Source organism: Eretmochelys imbricata, chromosome 8 (genome assembly GCF_965152235.1).
Source record: "Eretmochelys imbricata isolate rEreImb1 chromosome 8, rEreImb1.hap1, whole genome shotgun sequence".
NCBI lineage: Eukaryota > Metazoa > Chordata > Testudines > Cheloniidae > Eretmochelys > Eretmochelys imbricata.
In genome coordinates, this window is record NC_135579.1 from 8,060,868 (window position 1) to 8,081,479 (window position 20,612).

Genomic DNA, 20,612 nt, shown 5'->3' on the forward strand with positions numbered 1-20,612 from the left:
AAAAAAAAAAAGATTATGCAACTGATAAAAGTTAGTTTCCTTTGGAAATCCACATATTGTGAAAAGAATTATCATTTAGTGTATGAATTTGTGAGCAAATTGTACACAAAATTACAGGCAGGGCACAGAGAAAAGTCAGTGGAAAACTAAAATCAGGATGAACGTTTGCGCATTCAAACAGACAAATCTTACCTTAGATGACGGTTAAGTTCTTCTACATAATGCTTCTGGTCAAGCACAGCAGTGATCCCAGCATCTCTAATTTTTAAACATTAAGAAATTTAAAAGGGTGTATTCATTTTGAAGTGTTAATCTGTACTAGACATGGGATCACCATGCCCATCCCACATTGCTGAATAAGAGAAGTGTCAAGTTGACTACCTACGTACCAGACTTTAAAATTATTTTGTCAATGCACTTAAGATAAACAATGTCATACTCCTTATGAAAGACAGAAGTTTGAAGAGGCAAAGCAGCAGCACTATAAGCAAAAAAACATGAGCAAGGATGAAGGAAGAGGGGAAATAAAAAAAAGAATAAAACCCACACAAGAACATGGAAAGAAAAGAATGCCACCAGAAGTTTTAAAAAAGGATAGGAGTTGGTTACCAAACACATATACAGATCAAGTGAGGATGCTCTAAAGGGCAAACTTAGAGATGCTGATGCTAAAAGGGTTCCCTGTGACAATGAGAGATTTCAGTTAACCTGACATACTGGAGCAAAGTCAGAAAAGTAAACAGACGGGTAGGGTATAAGTGTGTAATAGATGATGCTGTTCTAATTTAAACTGTAAGTGACAAGGAGGCAAACTTCAATTTAATCTTAGGAAATATTAAGGGAAGTAAAAAAAATAGATAATATTTTGGGCATAGCAACCAACTGCATTTGATATGTCTAAGGGGCAAAAGGGAAAACAAATGAAGCACTCATTCTAAAGATGCAAAGTCAGAGCAGCTGTTAAATGACACTGTCAACTTAAAATCTAGTCAGTTTCAATAAAGTGGCTATGGACGCAGCACCTACTCCGAGTCCACCTAGACCATTTTTATGGTTTTACATTGACCTTTTTCTCTTTGTAAATGTGTCTCCTCTGTTCACCTGTTTAAAAAGACCCATGCAGAGCAGGGGAAAATGACAGTACAAGGCAAAGTAAACAACCTACGAACGTAGACAGATTTTTTTTTCCCACCACTATTTTAATTACAATAATTATGGTGCTGCTTTACCACGAATTAAGTGGTAGAAATGTTCAGAAAGTAGTATCTTTTATTGGACCAACAAGCTTTAAAGCTCCACAGAATTCTTCTTTAGGTCTGTGGAGCTCGAAAGCTTGTCTTCTTCACCAAAAAAAGTTGGTCCAATAAAATGTATTATCTCTCAAACCTTGTCTCTTTCATAACCTGGAACCAACATGGCTACAGTAACACTGTAAACAAAGTAGTAGACAGCTTCCTTTATACCCCCTTCACCCACCCACCCAGACCAGTGGAAACCACACACTATGTATCCACCCTGTGAAAAGAGTCACCGACACAATCTGATGTTCCCTTTTTAAGGAATTTAATGCACTGAACCCCTGCAAACTCAGATCATGCTAGCTTAAGGACCATGAGGGCCCAAGCTCAGGACATGACCTCTGATCCAGTTAGAGACGTCTCCAAGGGAGTACAACATTTGACAGTTTAATATTCTGAGTTTTCTATAAAAAGAGTAATTAAGATCATATGATGATGAACTTACTGTTTGCTATCATCACTGTTCTGTATATCCTTAAGGTATAAGGAAAAATCAATCACTCCAACCTGATGAAAACAAGTTACACATCGTTACAATGCAAGTTAGTCTTTCAAGCAGTAGTTGCTACCATTATCTAAGTTTCATTTACTTTTTACCCATTTAACGTTTAAGTTTAGAAATACAATTCTATCCTCTGAAGCAAAAGAAGTTTGCCTTTTTATTTAAAAAAAAGATCAAAATGAAAACTGAACAAAATCCATTGGATATAAATTAATCTATCCTTTTCTACACTAGGAAATTGAATATTGCTGACAATTATTTTCAGTAATGATTCCCTTGAATAGGTACTGAAAAAGTATTTAAGTGTTGCATAGACAGGGCAACAGTTTCCAGTAGTGATTCAGAAAGCATGACAAACTGATATATGGCAGTCAGCAAGTCTTAATCACACTTTCTGAAATTGTGCTGAGAAAGGTTTGTCCATTCTGCACTAGCACTTAAATAATTTTCCAATATACATTTGGTACCATCTTCAATCAGAGGTAAATTTTCTAGTGTATGCGGTGTGTTTTGCGAATTTCAGTATTGTGCTCTGTAATAGAATTTATTTCCAATGAACTTAATTCTTGACTTCTCTGTAATAATTCCATACAGGTCTTGGTCAGATGAAGTTTTACCAGAGTTTTTCATTTTTATTGCACCACCAACCTATACTATAGCATCACTAACCCAACTATAATTAGCATTCAGCTGGGATTTACATAAGGTCATATTAAACTCTAACAAACTTCCCTTTGGCCTGAAAGCAGGACATGAACTCAAGCTGAGAGTAATTTTTTTTTTTAAACTAAATATCAAATTGGATTCATTTGCTGGCTGTAAATAAAACAAATCAAACTACTGGAACTTCTATTAAAGGCAACACAGGGACAATAGGTACAGTGCTGTCATTAAAAATGCCAGACTTCTTTTCACAAAAGCATATATTTAAATATTGTGCTCCATTTCTCATAAAAAGTCTTCAGATGTCTGCTTGTGACATAATGCTTCAGACAGCATTAACCGCGTAGCGAACCATGTTTGTAAATTACAGCCCCAATTCACAGTACTTATATATGTGAATAAGTGTAATGAGACCTAAGCACATGCTGAAGTCCTTTGCTGAGTCGGAGCCTTTTGAGGTTAGTTTTCTATTTTAAAGCCTAGTTTTTACCTGGGAATCCAAATCTTCTCCTTTCAAGCAAAGGTTCGCATCAAGAACATTCAGTCCAACCAGCAAACCTACAATCACTGCTCCTTCCTCCTCCATCATCAATGCATCAGGTTCATAAAATTCACTAAAAGAAATAATTTAGAGGAAATTCTCACACATCATGATTTCAACATCAGCAATAGCAGAAGTTCCATTTTATGAAAATATTTATATAAAGTGGTATGGTAGCTCTAGATGAAGAGTAGAATGTATATGGATCCTCGCCTTATCACATACTGTAATACAAGAACAAGAATAGACTTCGAAACCAAAAGGCAACAAATGCAGAACCCCAACAGGAAATATTTGTTTGCTAAGCATACAGTCAACTTGTGAAATTCACTGCCATTGTTGCTAGATTTTTTTTTTTAAATTTAAATTTAGATTCACAACCACTAGCATCTGTAGCAATGTAAGGTTTTGTATGAACATAATCACAGAATGGCATTCAAGGGCTGAGGTACCAAGCCTTTATCTAAATCAAAGATAACAGAAAATTACAATCGCTGTTTAAAGAAAGATTGTCCTTGATAAAGATTATGCAAAATAAACTTCTCCAACTCTCAACTGTCCATTGTATTTAGAATAAGATTTTGTATGTATTGTTTCAGTAGTACTTGGAGATTAAAAGAGCACTGGCAATAAGTAACTAATTTAATCAATTTAGACTAAATCATATTAGGGGATGTTGTATGTCATACATGATTTGCTGAACAACAAATATTTCCAATTGTATTCCAAGGTTTTAAAGCAACAACTACATTGTATGATCTCAAAGCTCATTGTATGGGTGCCACACTACTTTAGAAAGTAGAAGAAGTCCACAGAACTGTGTGTTCTCTGTCAGATCACCAGACAGGATTCTGAAGAACTATAATGGCATCCTCTTGCAAATAATCAGCAGTTTTACATTCTCCCCAAGTTTTGAATGGCAACCTTCCCTGCTATTTCAAGTCACTGGCTCACATAATTTATTCATTCCATGAATTTATATGCATATTTTATTTAGTTCAATTCAAACTTGATAGGTCCAGCAAAGTTGAAAAAGAATGCTCAATTCATTAATAAACTACATGCAATTTTTCCTCATTTACATTCAGAGAACGCTGTCCAGCACTTTCAAAAATTAAACTATAACCTCATCCATTGTTTTTACTTCCTGAGAAACCTAAAAATGAAAGGAACAAAGGATATTTATCTCAAAACCAACATGCACAGATGTTTCTCTTTTCAATATATAAATGGTATATCATCAAAATAATACAAATTGGGTGTATGGTTACCTTAATAAAGGTTTGTGGTCCAATAGTACTTTCAAGTAATCTGCCAGTTTCTTTTGCATGAGTGCAAGATAAAGCCAAGCTCTTCCTCTTCCTACTGCTGTCCTAGGATACAATACAGATGCAAACCATTATCAAAAATTACAATAAATCAAGATTTTAAAAGCAATTTTTAAAGTATTTCTGTAATTCAACATTAATACACATTCCCTAAAAATAACGATGATATCAAGTTGGAGGTAGTATTTTATTAAAATGAGCACAAAAACCCATGAAGAAAATTAAGTGAGAATAAAAGTCGTTTTACATCTATAGAGAAATTATTAAACAAATCACGTATTTAAGTGAATGGGAAGCACCTGGTCAAATTTGGCCCAAATCAAACGCAAGTTTTTATTATATGTTAGACCAGTGTTTCCCAAACTTGGGACACTGCTTGTTCACGGAAAGCCCCTGGCGGGCTGGGCCAGGCCGGGCCGGTTTCTTTACCTGCCGCGTCCGCAGGTTCGGCTGATCGCGGCTCCCACTGGCTGTGGTTCGCCGCCGCAGGCCAATGGGGGCTGCGGGAAGCAGCAGCCAGCACATCCCTCGGCTTGCATCGCTTCCTGCAGCCCCCCATTGGCCTGCGGCGGCGAACCACAGCCAGTGGGAGCCGCGATCAGCCGAACCTGCGGACGCAGCAGGTAAACAAACTGGCCCGGCCCAGCCCGCTAGGGGTTTTCCCTGAACAAGCAGCATCCCAAGTTTGGGAAACACTGTCTTAGACTAAAAGAAAAGTTCCTATCATTATTAATTCCAATGAAAAAAACTTTTAAATACAAATATTCTTCTGTAACGTTTGTAACGTAACCATTGCAGCATTCTGCTAGTGCTCAAGAATTTGGAAGTGAACCTAGTCTATTTAGATCATCCAAAAACAAAGCAAGAAAGCAGACAAATTACACTAAAAATGATTTAAAAATTCTCTCATTTTGAATAGTTTAAAGGTTAGGAATTTTTAATGTATTTTTGCACCGGTAAGGAATTTTTAATATACTTTTTTAGCCTGACAGGTTCTTTTGAAGGTTGAGGTGAGGATACAGAAGTGTTGAAAACGGATGTAATGAAAGACATGTAGAGCTTTGTGCTGCATTTATACACTATGTCCTCTGGCTCAGAGAATGAGATCTCCTCAACCGAGAGAGAAAGAGACTGTAAGTTACTATATTACCCCAGTCTTCAACTCACTTCAACTCTGGCAGATTTTTAACACTAGTTGCTATATCTGATGCTTCTGGACAAAGTTTCTCCACCAGCTCCAGAGGACCAAAAAATGACTTATTCTGTCCAATAAAACTCTTCTTGGCTAAAAGGGAAGAAATACAGTGGTGTTAAAAAGCAAGAAAATGACAAACTTCCTCCTTCAACTCCACAATCACAAATGGTATAAAAAGAAGAGACCCTTAAAATGTACTCCATCTTACAGGCTCTCAGTATGTACACTAAGTTCATTGCTCAGTCAGGAGATGACAGAGACCCGATAGAGAGCATATAAGAATGTAAACAGATAATGTAGTTGATCCTAGCTGTACCCCAATATTTCTCCACAGATTTTTTTTTTAAATATTAACATTTTACATTGTAATATGATCTCAAACCACACTAAGGCAAATCTGAATGGATTTCTATTGCCTTTCAACATTCCTATGATTTCAGCAAAACTCATTTAAGAATGAACTATGGTGCTCACCTTTTAGCCCATGCTTTAGACAGTGTTCCATCACCACAAAGAACTGTTGCAAAGGAGGAAAGTCAGAATCCAGAGTCCTACCCAGGCTCAGGGCTGACTGGATCAAGACTTTGATACTGAGCTTCATCATATTCATCAAGTTTGAACGCTCTTCCATTGTGTGGCATTTAACAGCTAAAAAGTTTTAGGAGAAAAAAACCCAATGAAAGCATACAGGCTTGTTTGTCTTTAAGATAACATTGAGAAAGATAGTGCCCAGGTATAGTTTTCAACTCTCAGCCTCCCAAGGCCTGAATGTGTAACACTGTATTTTTAAATATGTTAGACATAAAACATAAAGGCACAGCAGAAAGAAAATCTATTCATAGGAAGAATACTGACTGACTGACCGACCAGAGGTTAATTTAGGTGCCATGTGTGGAGTATTATGTGATTTCAGATTCAAGAATCAACATATCAGATTCAAATTTACAATAAAATTTACAATAAAAAGTGTTGACTGTGAAATGACTGAGATGTAGCTCTAACAAGAAACTCTTTGTAATGAGGTACAGTTATGAGGTATATGGGTAACAACCAGACTGAAGGGTGCTTCTGTCACTGTCTAGATTCAGGCTGACTCCACTAGACTGTACTTTGATTCCCAAGGCCCTACGCTATTGCAACAAGCCACACATGCTGAAACTCCATCCTACTCCTTCACTAAGAGAGTGGGGAACATTGTTACATAATAACTTCATCCTATATCAGAGGGGTAGCCTGTTAGTCTGTATCCACAAAAACAATGAGGAGTTCGGTGGCACCTTAAAGGCTAACAGATTTATTTAGGCATAAGCTTTTGTGGGTAAAAAACCCACTTCTTCCGATGCAACTTCATCCTATTCCCATCCCTCCATCAAAGGGGTAGTTAGGGCTGGCTGTAAACACAAGCAAACAACTTGTGGCCCTGAATGTCTAATGACAAGATCTTGCAGTGGGTCTGAAGAGAAACCCCATGCCCTGGGTAACCCTGTGGTAGGGTTCCTTGGGTTCCCACAATTAATACCCATCTTGCAAACTTAGGAGAGAAACAGCCAAGTGAAATAACTGGCACTCTGCCTAACTTGAAGGGGTCCCCTCCACAGCCTCCTGTTCCCTCCGCTCCACAGCCCAATTGCCTCTTGTCCTTCCCAATGGGGATTCTCTCCAGGGCCTTCTGCCCCCTAGCACTATTCCCCTCAGGAGAGACCATCATTACATCCCTGCCCCCAACACTATCCTCCCCCAGCAGAGCCCCCATGGTCCCCTGCCCCCAACGTTATTCCCCCAACTGGGACCCCCATATCTCCTGCTCCCCAGCACTCTGCCCCCTTTGGGAGCTCTCCCATTACCTCCTGTTTGCCTACCCCTGTGGCCTCCTGTCCCCACAACCCCTAAGCAGACTGAGGTCACAGGAATGGCCCCAGGCCGAGACCCCACCGACCTCTCACCCTCTCCAGCGCTGCCAGGCACCCAGCTGCCCCGCCGCTCCTAATACAGGCCACTGATTGGGCGACGGAGGCCCATCATTAACGTCCCATCCAAGCCAATCAGGGTGCAAGGGCCACAAACGCCGCTTCCAATTGGCTGCACGTTCAGACAGTCCCCTCGCACGTTCCCATTGGGTGCGAGAGCCTTCGCTACCTGCCCACCTCGATCCTCATTGGCTCGAAAGAGAGGAACGAGGGAGCCGAGAGACTGGATATAGACACCACCCAAAGGAGGGCTCGCGCCGGGGACTCCCGCGAGTTAGCATAGAGAGAACGAGAGAGGCGGGAGGAGACAGCCGCCATCTTAGACGGGGCTGCTGGTACGTGTGAGGGAGGCCTGCCCCTCCCCTCCCCTCCAGTAAGCCACTGTCAGTCTAGGTCACGCGACCGTTTCACAGCTCGACCTGGAGCGACAAAGCTCCCGCTGCGCTCCCCGGTTCCAGTGCGGGGGGACGCTAAAAACCCCCCATCGCTCCATTAACTCCCCCTCATGCGGTCGGTGGGTGGGAGGACGCTGCCTACCCCCACTAGCCCTTGACTCACTGTCGGGGGGGCTGCCTACCCCATCTCTCCCATTAGTCCTCCCTCTCTTAGGTGTGTGTGGGATGCTGCCTACTCCTGTACTAGCCCTTCCTTATCCAGTGCGTGAGTGGGGGCGCTGCCTACTCCTATCTCTCCTAATAGTCCCCCTCCTGCTCCCAATGGGGGTGCTGCCTACACCCCCATTAAGTCCCCTCCCACACCTGATTCATGTGGGAGCGGTACCTACCTGCCACATCCCGACTTCCTGCAGCGACACCTCATTCCCAGGAGCGTGCAGCTGCCTATCTGCCGCAGTCTCCTTCCTTCATTCCTCAGCCTGCAACACCCTTGCTCTTGTCAGCGTGGACAAAACAACCTCACATGTGGTACTTCGTGATAACAGACATCACAGTGGTGAGGAGGATTATTGTTTATGCCACATCTAAAATGCTCAGAGCAAATCTAAAAATAGGAAATCCATTTAAGGCATCAACAACCAGATCCACCTCAGCTCACAGGAGCAGCTCTTATTATTACCATTGAAATAATACTACGCACGTGCCGATGAATCACAACACACTCCTTCCCAAGAGGCAGCACAATGCATGCATCAAATTCCTCAAAATCACACACTCAAACGCACATGCTGAACTCTGATGTCAGATATTTTTAGGTAACAGATTTCAGATGTATATGATTAATCTTGCTGAGATTGCAGGTAAACTTGTGTGTGGTTTTTAGGAATCTGATGCATACATAGTGTCTGGTTGCACAATAGAAGTGAAAAGAAAGTTGATTGTGGAGCTGAGGAATTAATGGCTTTGTTTAGGTGTTATGTTTCAGCAGTAATGTATTTATATTGAAGTTGTTGGGATGATTTCCTAGATCTGAGTTTTTATTAAAAGGAAATATACTTTTGCAACTCTAACTCTAAGACCTGGTCTACATCTAAAGTTGCATTCGTTTAGCTAAAAGTGTAATTTTAAATGGATTTAGGTAAGGTGGTGCAACTTTGTGCATAGGCACTTTTAAATAGATTTAAACCTGACATATTGACTAAGTTGCACCTGCAACTTAATGCAAGTTAAACAAATAAGTCACTTTTCAACTGATATCAAAGTGTCTGTGTTGGGGTTTGCATCAATTTAACTAAATTGTTTTAAACATTATTTAAGTTAAGCCAGTGCAGCTTCTGTGTTTAGAAAAGCCTCCAGTTAATATTTGTGTGTCTGTATATACACATGATAAAAATTATATTTAAAGGAACATGAAGATTGTAAGTCAAGCATTCAAGAGCTAGAAAATGCCAGAAATACAGTTGCCTGTGCAACCATAAGTTGACCTTGTGCATATGCATTGTGATACAGTCCAGTTATATTACATGATCACACCTGTTGTTTCCATAGGAGTCCTGCCTCATTCAGTGCACAGGACAGATGGTGCTCACTGAATGAGCAGCTATTCAATATTTTGGTTTAGCCTCATTGTGTGGTCCTGTGCCTTGTTTACTGCACACTATTCAAACTCTGCTGTGAATACAGAATTCGTTTCCTCACAGGCATTCTATAATACTCATCACTATAGTATTGGCAGGGCCAAATTAATGCATAGGCAAACTAGGCCCAGATTCATGGGGGAGCCCAAAATGGGGTCAAATTTGCAACCTTGCATACAGGGTCAAAGTGCCACTCAGGGCAGGTCTATACTACAGCAGGGATCCACGCTCTGAGATCGATCCACTGACGGTCAATTTAGTGGGTCTAGTAAAGACATGCCAAATTGACTGCAGATCGCTCCGCAGTCGACCCCTGTACTCTACTCCCCCCCCCCCCCGACGAGAAGAGTAAGGTAAGTTGATGGAAGAAAATCTCCCGTCAACCCCCTGCAATAACTCGACCTAAGGTATGTCGACTCCAGCTAGGTTATTCACGTAGCTGGAGTTGCATAGCGTACGTCGACTTACTGCGGTAGTGTAGACAGCCTCAGGTTTGGCCCAGCCGCCTCTGCATCATGATGGAGGGGGCAGCCGGGCCAAATTTGAGTGAGTGGTGTTGGGACCCTATTCCCCAGGTTGCAATGCTACTCACTCAAATTGGGCCTGGCTGCTCCACCGTCATGGTGAGCAGTGACCCAAGAAGCTGGAGGATAAGCAGATGGTCTGGTAGATCCACAGCATTGCCAGCCTGGCCATGGTGAGTGTACTGTACAGCTGTTTGTTGTTGTTCATGTTATAAGGTAAGGACCCAGAAGTGCATGTTTGCCTATGGCCCAGTAATGGGTTAATCTGATCCTGGGTATCAGAGTGCTTCACAGACAAGGAATAGTCAGTTGCACATTTACAAAATGGGAAATGATTGCCTAGAAGGAGTACTGCAGAAAGAGATCTGGGGGTCATGGTGGATCACAATCACAAGCTAAATATTAGTCAACAATGTTTCACTCTTGCAAAAAAAGCAGAGATGTATTAGCAGGAGTGTTCTAAGCAAGACACTATAAGTAATTCTTCTGCTCTACTCTGAGTTGATTAGGCCTCAGCTGGAGTATTGTGTCCAGTTCTGGGTGCCACATTTCAGGGAAGATGTGGACAAATTGGAGAAAAGCAACAAAAATGTTTAAAGGTCTAGAAAACATGACCTGTGAGGGAAGATTGAAAAAAATTGGGATTGTTTTGTCTGGAGAAAAGACGACTGAGAGGGGACATATAATTTTTCAAGTACATAAAAGGTTGTTACAAGGAGGAGGAAGAAAAATTGTTCTCCTTAACTTCTGAGGATAGGACAAGAAGCAATGGACTTAAATTGCAGCAAAGGGCAGTTTAAGTTGGATATTAGGGAAAAACTTCATACTGTCGGGGTAGTTAAGCACTGGAATAAATTGCCTAGGGAGGTTATGGAATCTCCATCACTGCAGATTTTTAAAAGCAGGTTAGACCTGTCAGGGATGGTCTAGATCAGTGCTACTCAAAGTGGTGGTCCGTGGACCGGTTCCGGTCCACGAGCCATCGGCTGCCGGTCTGCGCACACACTGGGGAAAAGAATTGCCAGTCCCCTACATCAGATAGTATTATCTAGACCAGTGCTTCTCAAGCAAAGTCCTGCCATGAGTGCAGGGGACTGGACTAGATGACCACTCGAGGTCTCTTCAGTCCTATGATTCTCTGATTCACGAATTTATATTCAAAACGCTTCTGTGAAGTGAGGTGGTATTATCACCCTCATTTCACAAATGGGGAGCTGAGGCCAAGAAAGAGTCCACTAATTTCAGGGCCCAATTTGCCCGATTTTTTAGAGTACTTAGCGAATGGTAACATTTTATATGTTCAAACACAGCTCCAATTGACGTCACTTGCAGCTGTGAGTGCTCTGCACTTCTGCAGATCAGATTCCAGTATCTCAAGTTGGAAACCAAGAAAATGAGGGACACAATTAGTGACCACCTCTGAAAGAAATCTGATTGAAATGACTTGCCCAGCATCGCATAAGAACTCCATGGCAGAGGCAGGAGTAGAATCTAGTTATTCAGGGCAACTTTCAATTTTCTTAACAATGAAAGCATCATTTTTCTTCTTGCAATCCCTTCCTCATTCACTACATACTGTGCAGCTTCTGCAACAAATGAGGCAGGGGACCTACAGACAAGTCTCCTTCACTGCACACAACCCTGATTCCTCCCCAGAGCAGGTTCATGCTGTGCACTGAACAAGGCATGCATCCTGCTAAGCCAGTCAATCTTCCTGCTCTCTCTCTCCTCCTCCCCCCCCCCCCCCGCCACCCAAAAGTCTGGTTCTTGTTCCCTTTGCATTGGATTCAGGTAGCTGCCTCCTCCTCTGCCTGGGTGTCAACATGGGGGCATTGAGAGCACAGGAGAAAGTCTCATGGTGGCTCTCCATATTTGTATCTGGCGTCACAGTAGCCATGAGGAGTGATTGGAGGGAAAATCCTGATCAGACCTGCTGGCGTGGCTGTAGCATACTCTCTGCAGATAGAATCTTTGGAGAATTTATCCGCCAAACTCTTACAAGTCTTTGACCATGTGTGAATTGTGATTTTTCAAAGGCTTGTAATTAATCAAGTTTGGGCAGTTTTTCAGGGGGACAGCAAAAAGTATATCCGTGACACCAGAATAAGGGTCAGATTTTGAGGCCTTGCTCCCATGGATGGGAATGCTAGGGCTTCGCAGAGATTTATAATTTTTTTTTTTTAAACCATGGACTATAAGCCCCTGTTTTTTCCCTGATCATGTTCTCCAAAATGGATGAACCATTTTCGCTTAAGTTACTCCAAAATGTTTCAGCCTGAAGCAGACACCTGGCATGGGAAATTTCAACCCAAATGATTAAAGTTTGGCAAAGTTACAAGCAATTGAAAACAGAGTCTTATAATGGGAAGTGCTGGGCAACCTTAACTATAGGCAGTGCTACCAGCCCCATCTGTAATATTTATAGAGTGCCAGTTTGTATAGCGCTGTAACAGAGAGAATGTACCAAAATAAACAGGAACCTGCTTGGAGTGACTAACAGAAGTTGGCCCAATAAAAGATAACTACCTCATCCAGCCTTGTCTCAAACAGAAAACACACAGGATAGCACGATTGGGTTATAGCCAGAATGGAGAATAGAATAATTTACATACACTACACATCTTTAGAGGTACTTATGAATTAATAGTTCTCGTTTTGTTTGAAGTTTTAAACTTGAGCTGTTTGAGTTACACTGGATAAGGAAAAAAAAATCCAACATAAAGGTATCCCATCCCCTTGTTTAGCATAACAAAAGCAGCCAGAACAGATTTTGCTTCAGTCTTTTGTAGTCTGACTTTGGGTTTAGTCAAAGTGAAAAGTTTCCGACCAAAATATTTTTAAAAGTTTGGAATGACCGAGAGGGAGTTTAAGATGAAAGTACATTCCCTCACAACAATGTAATGAAACAAATAACCCACCTTGGGACTGAGGTCTATTGCTGTACAATTATCAAATGTTAGTTACACTGGAGTTGAGTAACATACCAGTAAACTTCTCTTTTTAGGGCTTTATAAATAAACCCAAATACACGTTGCAAGAGAAAATTTGAATATTGTTCAATTGCAATATTGTTCTTTGCACTTCTGAAGTATCAAAATATCTAGTCTATTGCCTCCTGCCCCTTCTTATCTATCTATAAATGGCCCTGGAACCATTAACAGATGGCCAAATTCAGAACTGGTGTAAGTGAGAAACTCCATTGGCCGAAGGTCACTGGAGGACAAACCTAAATGCTTAGTAGTTACTACAGTAAATTAATTACTGTGCTTTCTATTTATTTGCATGTTCTAAATATCATCAGGATGGCATAAAAAAGCAGACTATTTGCCTCACATCATGACAATGGAATTCACTTGGCTCATTGTGTGAGGTAAGTAATTTGATGCAACTACAAAATACCCAGTTTACTAAACAAACCAATAGATATCAAAATACATAATTTACACAATTTAAGATCCACAATAGGACATTTTTTAAAAAAGGAAACAAAAACTAGATTAAAATAAGAGTTAATTACCAAAGAATCCCACAAAAGCAAGGAGTCATAGAATTTAAGGTCAGAAGGAACTATCAGATCATCTTGTCTAATCTGTATATCACAGGCCACCAACACCCAAAATTAGACTGAAGTATTTACAGCTCACAGGAAACTAATCTATTATGTGCCACAGGGAAACACTAGGAGGGACTGAGGTGTACCAATGCCCGGGGCCTCTGCAAAGGCAGGGAACTGATTCAGATATACCCAGTTGATCCTGGCAAGTAGCCCACACCCCATGCAACAGATGAAGGCAACCCCCCCCCCCGCAAGGTCACTTCTCAAAAAGGAAATCAGATTAGTTGTGGCACTGTCTACTTTTGGTAAAATGTTGTATAACATCCATGAATTTAATTACTCTTTCCTTCACAATTTGTTCTAAAACCTTGCGTACTACTGAGATCAGATTAACCTGTCTGTAATTGCCTGGATCACTTCCCGCCCCACTTTCCTAAATATACATATGGCTTTAGCTATTTTACAGTCATATGGTACTATCCCCGAATAGACAGAATTATTAAAAATCCTTGTTATCCGATTAGCAATCTCCTATGCCAATTCTTTCAGTATTTTAGGTGCATTCAGCTCTATTTTTTTGTTCAACCTCAGATGTGGTAATATTTCTATACACTTTCCATATCCCAGTCCAACCCTGGGGTTTTACAACAGACCCTAACACTATCCCAACAGAACGTCTTTCATGATCCTTCTCTAATGATTTTGACCCAAATAGATTCAGTTTTGTTCATACTATCACTTAGTAGTTCTTTATAGTTTACCAGATCATTGATGTACAAAGCTACCCCACCACCTTTACCTTTATTTCTGACTCTCCAAAACAGCATATATCCTTCAGTACTTTTACTTCAATCATGAGTGCTATTTCACAGTGTTTCTGTAGTCCCTATAATGTCTGGTTTGACCTTCTGCATCAGTAATTCCAGTTCCTCCATTTTATTGGCAAGACTTATAGCACTCATGTACAAGGATATGAGTTTCCTTTAGACCTCACCCAGTTTTCCAGCTGAAAATGCAGTGACATTTAAAAATGTCACATCTTTGTATATTGCCAAATTAATCATGGGTACTTGCTCTTCATGCAGCAAATCTGTGAAGATCTCAAATGTGTGTGGCTGAATTTACAGGAGTTGTAGGGCTGCCACACTTTAATACTATGGAGGCATCCCTTTAATTTCATTACAGTGCTCTCTAGTAGTGGCATATACAATTTTAATAACTACACAAACATACAGCAATTCACTTAATATGCATGGGATCATATACATGCATCAAAGGAATATATTTTTTAGCTTTGATTGTTTTTTGTTTATTTACAATCCTTTATGCCTCTCAGAGGCTCTCCAAGTGCTTTACTAAGGTATGTGTGTATTATCACTATTATACAGATGGGGAAACTGAGGCATGGGGAGGTTAGAGGGACATTCAACTTTCAGTGTTGTCTGTTATTTTTGCAAGTAAAATCTGATTATTATTGAAAAACTAGAGGAAAATTCTAGTCTGTTTTTCAGTTTACTGTGCACTTGACAGAACTTTGTGTGTTCATGTTCACTGTTTCCCCCGTATAGTCAGTTCCCTCTGTGCACACTGAAAGGGAAGGGAAGATATTTAAAAAAAAGCTAAATGTGATTGTAAAGCTATAACACAGGGGCAGCTGTACTGCCTGAAATCACTTAACTCGTATTTTGAAAATGATTAGATTTCAAGTTGATGTTTCTAAGTGACTTTTCCAGGGTTATGAAGGAATTCAGTCAGGAACACATTATACTATGTGTGTTTGGAGGGTGTGCATGTCCAGATTTGGGAGCAGAGGAAATCATAATATATGTCTCTCCCCTTTCCACTGGGAAAATTGCTCTGCCACCTCTGCAGCACCATTCACTTCCCTTCTCCTCCACTATATCTTGTGAAGGGCGCTCCACATAGGTTGGGAAAGGCTGGAATGGTGGTGGTGGGTAAAATGGGGGCAGGAATGCATATCATCTCCCGTCTGGCCCTGTGGAAATTCAGAATAATTTACAATACAGCCTGGCGATTTATTCTTTTTGCCATGGAGCTCCCATCTCAGTGGGGAAATCCTCCTTGTGGGCTGGGAGGGTGGGGTAGATTTCAAAGGCCGCTTCATTGCGGCCACACTGCCAGGAACCAAAAGGGGTGTAGAAGAGGCAAGAGCTGCTGCAGGAACATGCAACTGCCACTGAAATGGTCTTAGTCTTCTGTGGTCTCCCCTCCAGGAACTACAAGTGTTCTAGCCAGGCCATGCACCCTATACCACATGGGTTGGAGTGAGAGGGGCAAACTCACACCAAGCTCCTCCCAGTGGAATGATGCGGGGGTGGGGCGGAGGGGAATTCCTTTTCCTTCTCTTGGAGGGTGCAATCTGAGTCCAGGTCTAGTGGCTTGACATTATGATATACTGAGATTTATTTGCTGATTAGAAGTAGACATTCAATTATTAGTTTTCCACATGCAAATCACTCCTGTATTATATCTTCATGGACATACACACACACTGAGAGCATTGAGGAAAGGCGTACTTCTGGCACCTTAGAGACTAACAAATTTATTTGAGCATAAGCTTTCGTGAGCTACAGCACTGAGTATCTTGTTGCTGCTACACAGAAACTATTATTCTTGCTATTTTTTTTTTGTAGAATCTTCATTAGGCACCTATTAAAGTCTGAGAAATGCCTTTGTTGTAAGACTCCCAGCTCCTGATCTTTGTGGAAGTAGTTAATGTATAACATGAAATCGAACTACTTCAGAATATTTTGATCAGACCCAATAACTTTTGCACTGTTCATTCCAGATTTCTCTCTCTCCTTGTCCCTCCTCCCATGTTTCCTCTTCTGCTTTTCTCTTCCTTTTCCCTTGTTTCCTTTTCTAGCAATCCTTTCCTGTCTGGTTGTTTGTCAATAAAACATTTGCCTTTAGGTGGGACCTGAACTGTGCTATGTCAGCTCACCTGGGGATAGAGATTTCAGTAAGTACAATAGACCATGACATGCAATGATAGGGTAACTTCAGAATCTGATACCTCAATATAGAACTCGTGCATAAAAGAGGGGCCAGCCCCATTAGAGGATGTAGACAGAGCCTTCATGTCCTGTCTTTCTCCCCCATGCCTGGCACTATTTAGTCTCCTTCAAGTTGATGTTCCATTTAGTCATTTATCTGGCATTTTTTTTTGGAAGACTTACCAGAAACACTTTAGCTAATGTATGCAGCAATACACACTACATAGAAGGTAACATCCTAACCCTGCTGAAATCAATGGCAAAACTCCCATAGATTCAGTGGGGCCAGGATTATACTAATTAAGCAGATTTAAGCTCCTAAAAGGACATCCAAAAATGTTTGCTAATAAAATTATTTATCATGTAGAAAAAGATTCTTAAGAGAAACTGAATAGTTTAATATCTTGTTATTCAATATTAGAAGTCTGTTGCACAATTGCTTCCTGATGTTTCATTACTATGTGTGTGTCAGAGAGACTGTGAAAGTCATATGACTGGTAAACAATATATAGTTTCCTTGTCCCAGTCAGCCCACCTATAAATAAATAAAGAGACCATTCTAGATACTGATGCAGTCATGCTACATCTAAGCTGAACTTTTTTGGGAAATAAAAATGTAATGCACAAAAATTAAAAGCTAGCCTCCCCAAAATATCAAAAAGTTATGCTTTCCCTGATAATGTAAAAGTTTGCTGAGATTTGTTCTCTGGATTCATAAGTACTTTGTAGAAATCATTACAGTATCCACAGCAGATAGGTTTTTAATAAATGCAAAATAATAATAATGTATCTTTGACACTAAAACATGCCACTTGCAGGCTATAACTAACTTATTTGTACAGGGTACAAGAAAGTTTACTGAATAAACATAACCATACTTGTTTTTGCTGTGTTGTCATTGCTGACTGGTTTGGGTACGAGTCCTACCAAAGCTGCAGACTTCAGAGCGTTGCCATAGCTCACTGCTAAGTTTTCTGAAGCTTTCTTGGCCAGTGAAAAGATGGGAGCAGACCATCCTGATTCTTCAACAGTTTTCTCTTTCCCTTCATTTTTGAGCTCAGTTATATTAGGAATCAGGTTTCTGTCAATGATTTCAAAATCCTCTTTCCGTTCCACAGCAGATGCATTGCAACTCTCTCCTTCAGCCATCTTTAAAATGTCATATGACACTAGTCATGAGCAATCGAGTTAAGCAGAAACTCTCTGCCCCGTCTTCCAACTTGTAGTTGGTAGGGGTTATATGAAATAAAAGGTGTGCTCTGAGTGATTGTACAGCAACCACTTGCATGAGCAAACATGTCAGATACCGAAACCCCTGTGATTGTGGACATTTTGCCTTGCATGCTTCAAATTATACACACAGCTATATATTTTCTGGTTACTGATTACTTACAACAAACGATATCCCTTTAGGTATTGTGCAGTGAATGTCCTTTTGTATTATTTCCAATTGTTATTTGTAGCAATCTGAAAAAACAAATGAATCCTCTGCATTTCTACACAATATTTTAAGTTAGCATTTTGCCAGAGTATATGAAAGTCACAGATTTTGCAGAATTTACAAACACATACAACCTTTTGAGACTGGATTGTCCTGCCTAAAACTGGACCATCATAACCTGGAGAAGAGGATTGATAGAGATTTATTATAAGTTTTTGAAAGTGAAGTATGCTCCCCTGCACCATCTACACTACAAAAATAGCCATATTTAAGCAGAGTTGGGAAACATGGCTGCAGCTTAGACACATTACGACATGCCTGGGTGGACAAAAAGGATATGTTATAATCATGTTGGGGAATTAGCCAATCTACTCCTGGTTAGAAAAATGTAACCTTACCAGGTATCTATAGATTAACGTAGGGTGCCTTAACATGGCTGTAACATGCAGGTTTCTGTCCAGCAACTATATAACATAGTTGCGACTACAGCTTGTTTAAACTTGTATTAAGCATGGTTGGCTCACCTGTTTCTAAACTGGCTTTTTTTGTTGGCTAGACCTAGGAAATATTTTGTTTGGTGGAGGCTAAGAGGACAAGGAGGTAATTTGGGACATCTTGTTACCAACAAACTTGGTAGCAGAAGAAACATCTTTAGACTACAAGTGCCTCCTCTTTTGTTTATTTATGTATAGTTTCTACTCTCAAATATTTTTATTTGATTGCAGTACAGAGGTGCTGTACAGAGTTACAGAAGTTCCTTTGAGAGAATGTATGTACAGCATACTTAATAGATAACTTTAGACAAGACTGATAACAGTGGGGGAAAGGAAAGAAGCTGGTCATCATGCTCTGCTGTGAAGGAGAGTGTCTTTTTGAGCTGGTTAACTTCTGTAAATTAGAAAGTTTGAGGCCAGACTGAGGCCCCTTTGTCCCAGGGAAATCTGTTAAAGGGATCTGAGGGGAGAAGCCTGAGTTTCTGTTCACTGACCCTGTGTGTGGCATGCTAGGGTGGATGGCCTGTGGTATTGGTGAAACAATGTATCTTCTCCCTCTAGGGCTCAACCCCTGCACAGGTGCTTCCAAGAGTGGGGAGTATGGTGCCATGGTGGTGGATGAATCTCACCTTTCATGCGGAAGAGGGAGAGAGATATGTATGCAGATATGTATGTGGGGAACACAGTCTGGCCCCAAATCTGTATCTTCCTAACATTTTCTATTTAAACTACTGTTCTACTCTCAAGTATTCTCAGGCAGTGTAAAATTCCACAGTTAACTTATTCTCCACAAAACAGAGGGCAACTTTTAAGTGCCTGCGAAGGATAGTAGAACCTCTGAAGGCTGAAATCTCTTATTCACTCAGGATTTATTCAAACAGAATATAGGCTTTAACTGCTCAGCAGCAGAGCTACAACCATATGTTTATATACAACCAGCTTTCATCCAGACCACACCACACGATCCATTGTCTACAGCCAAGCTCTACGATACAACCACATTTGTCTCTATCTGAGGGGTTGGAGCAAACACCTACAAGATCTCTATCAAGCGTTCTTACAACTACAATACCCACCTGCTGAAGTGAAGAAACAGATTGACAGAGCCAGAAGAGTACCCAGAAGTTACCAACTACAGGACAGGCCCAACAAAGAAAATAACAGAACGCCACTAGCCATCACCTTCAGCCCCCAACTAAGACCTCTCCAACACATCATCAAGGATCTACAACCTATCCTGAAGGACGACCCATCACTCTCACAGATCTTGGGAGACAGGCCAGTCCTTGCTTACAGACAGCCCCCCAACCTGAAGCAAATACTCACTAGCAATCACACACCACACAACAGAACCACTAACCCAGGAACCTATCCTTGCAACAAAGCCCGTTGCCAACTGTATCCACATATCAGTTCAGGGGACACCATCATAGGGCCTAATCACATCAGCCACACTATCAGAGGCTCGTTCACCTGCACATCAACCAATGTGATATATGCCATCATGTGCCAGCAGTACCCCTCCACCATGTACATTGGCGAAACTGGACAGTCTCTATGTAAAAGAATAAATGGACACAAATCAGACGTCAAGAATTATAACATCCAAAAACCAGTCGGAGAACACTTCAATCTCTTTGGTCACTCCATTACAGACCTAAGAGTGGCAATTCTTCAACAAAAAAATTTCAAAAACAGACTCCAACAAGAGACTGCTGAATTGGAATTAATTTGCAAACTGGACACCATTAAATTAGGCTTGAATAAAGACTGGGAGTGGATGGGTCATTACACAAAGTAAAACTATTTCCCCATGTTTATTCCCCCCTCCCCCCCGCCGCTGTTCCTCAGACATTCTTGTCAACTGCCGGAAATGGCCCACCTTGATTATCACTACAAAAGGTTTTCTCTCCTGCCCCCCCCCCGCTCTCCTGCTGGTAATAGCTCACCTTTCCTGATCACTCTCGTTACAGTGTGTATGGTAACAGCCATTGTTTCATGTTCTCTGTGTATATAAATCTGTATTTTCCACTGAATGCATCCGATGCAGTGTG

General features: G+C 40.9%; 1 protein-coding gene across 5 annotated transcripts in view; it reads right to left on the reverse strand.

Moving 5' to 3' along the window:
* Positions 1 to 17,772, reverse strand: part of RUFY1 (RUN and FYVE domain containing 1) — a 31,921-nt gene extending 14,149 nt beyond the window's left edge. For 2 of the 5 annotated variants that reach the window (XM_077825326.1, XM_077825325.1), the window contains exons 1-7: positions 17,502 to 17,772; positions 6,002 to 6,175; positions 5,500 to 5,617; positions 4,276 to 4,377; positions 2,954 to 3,077; positions 1,744 to 1,805; positions 193 to 258 (exon numbers count right to left, since the gene is read on the reverse strand). In XM_077825326.1, coding sequence (XP_077681452.1) covers positions 193 to 258; positions 1,744 to 1,805; positions 2,954 to 3,077; positions 4,276 to 4,377; positions 5,500 to 5,617; positions 6,002 to 6,175; positions 17,502 to 17,772 — 917 coding nt within the window. Of the gene's footprint in view, positions 1 to 192; positions 259 to 1,743; positions 1,806 to 2,953; positions 3,078 to 4,275; positions 4,378 to 5,499; positions 5,618 to 6,001; positions 6,176 to 7,463; positions 7,509 to 8,278; positions 8,431 to 17,501 lie in introns of those variants that run through there. The other 3 variants (XM_077825327.1, XM_077825329.1, XM_077825328.1) reach the window with 3 other exon arrangements.
* Between the last annotated feature and the right edge of the window lie 2,840 nt (positions 17,773 to 20,612).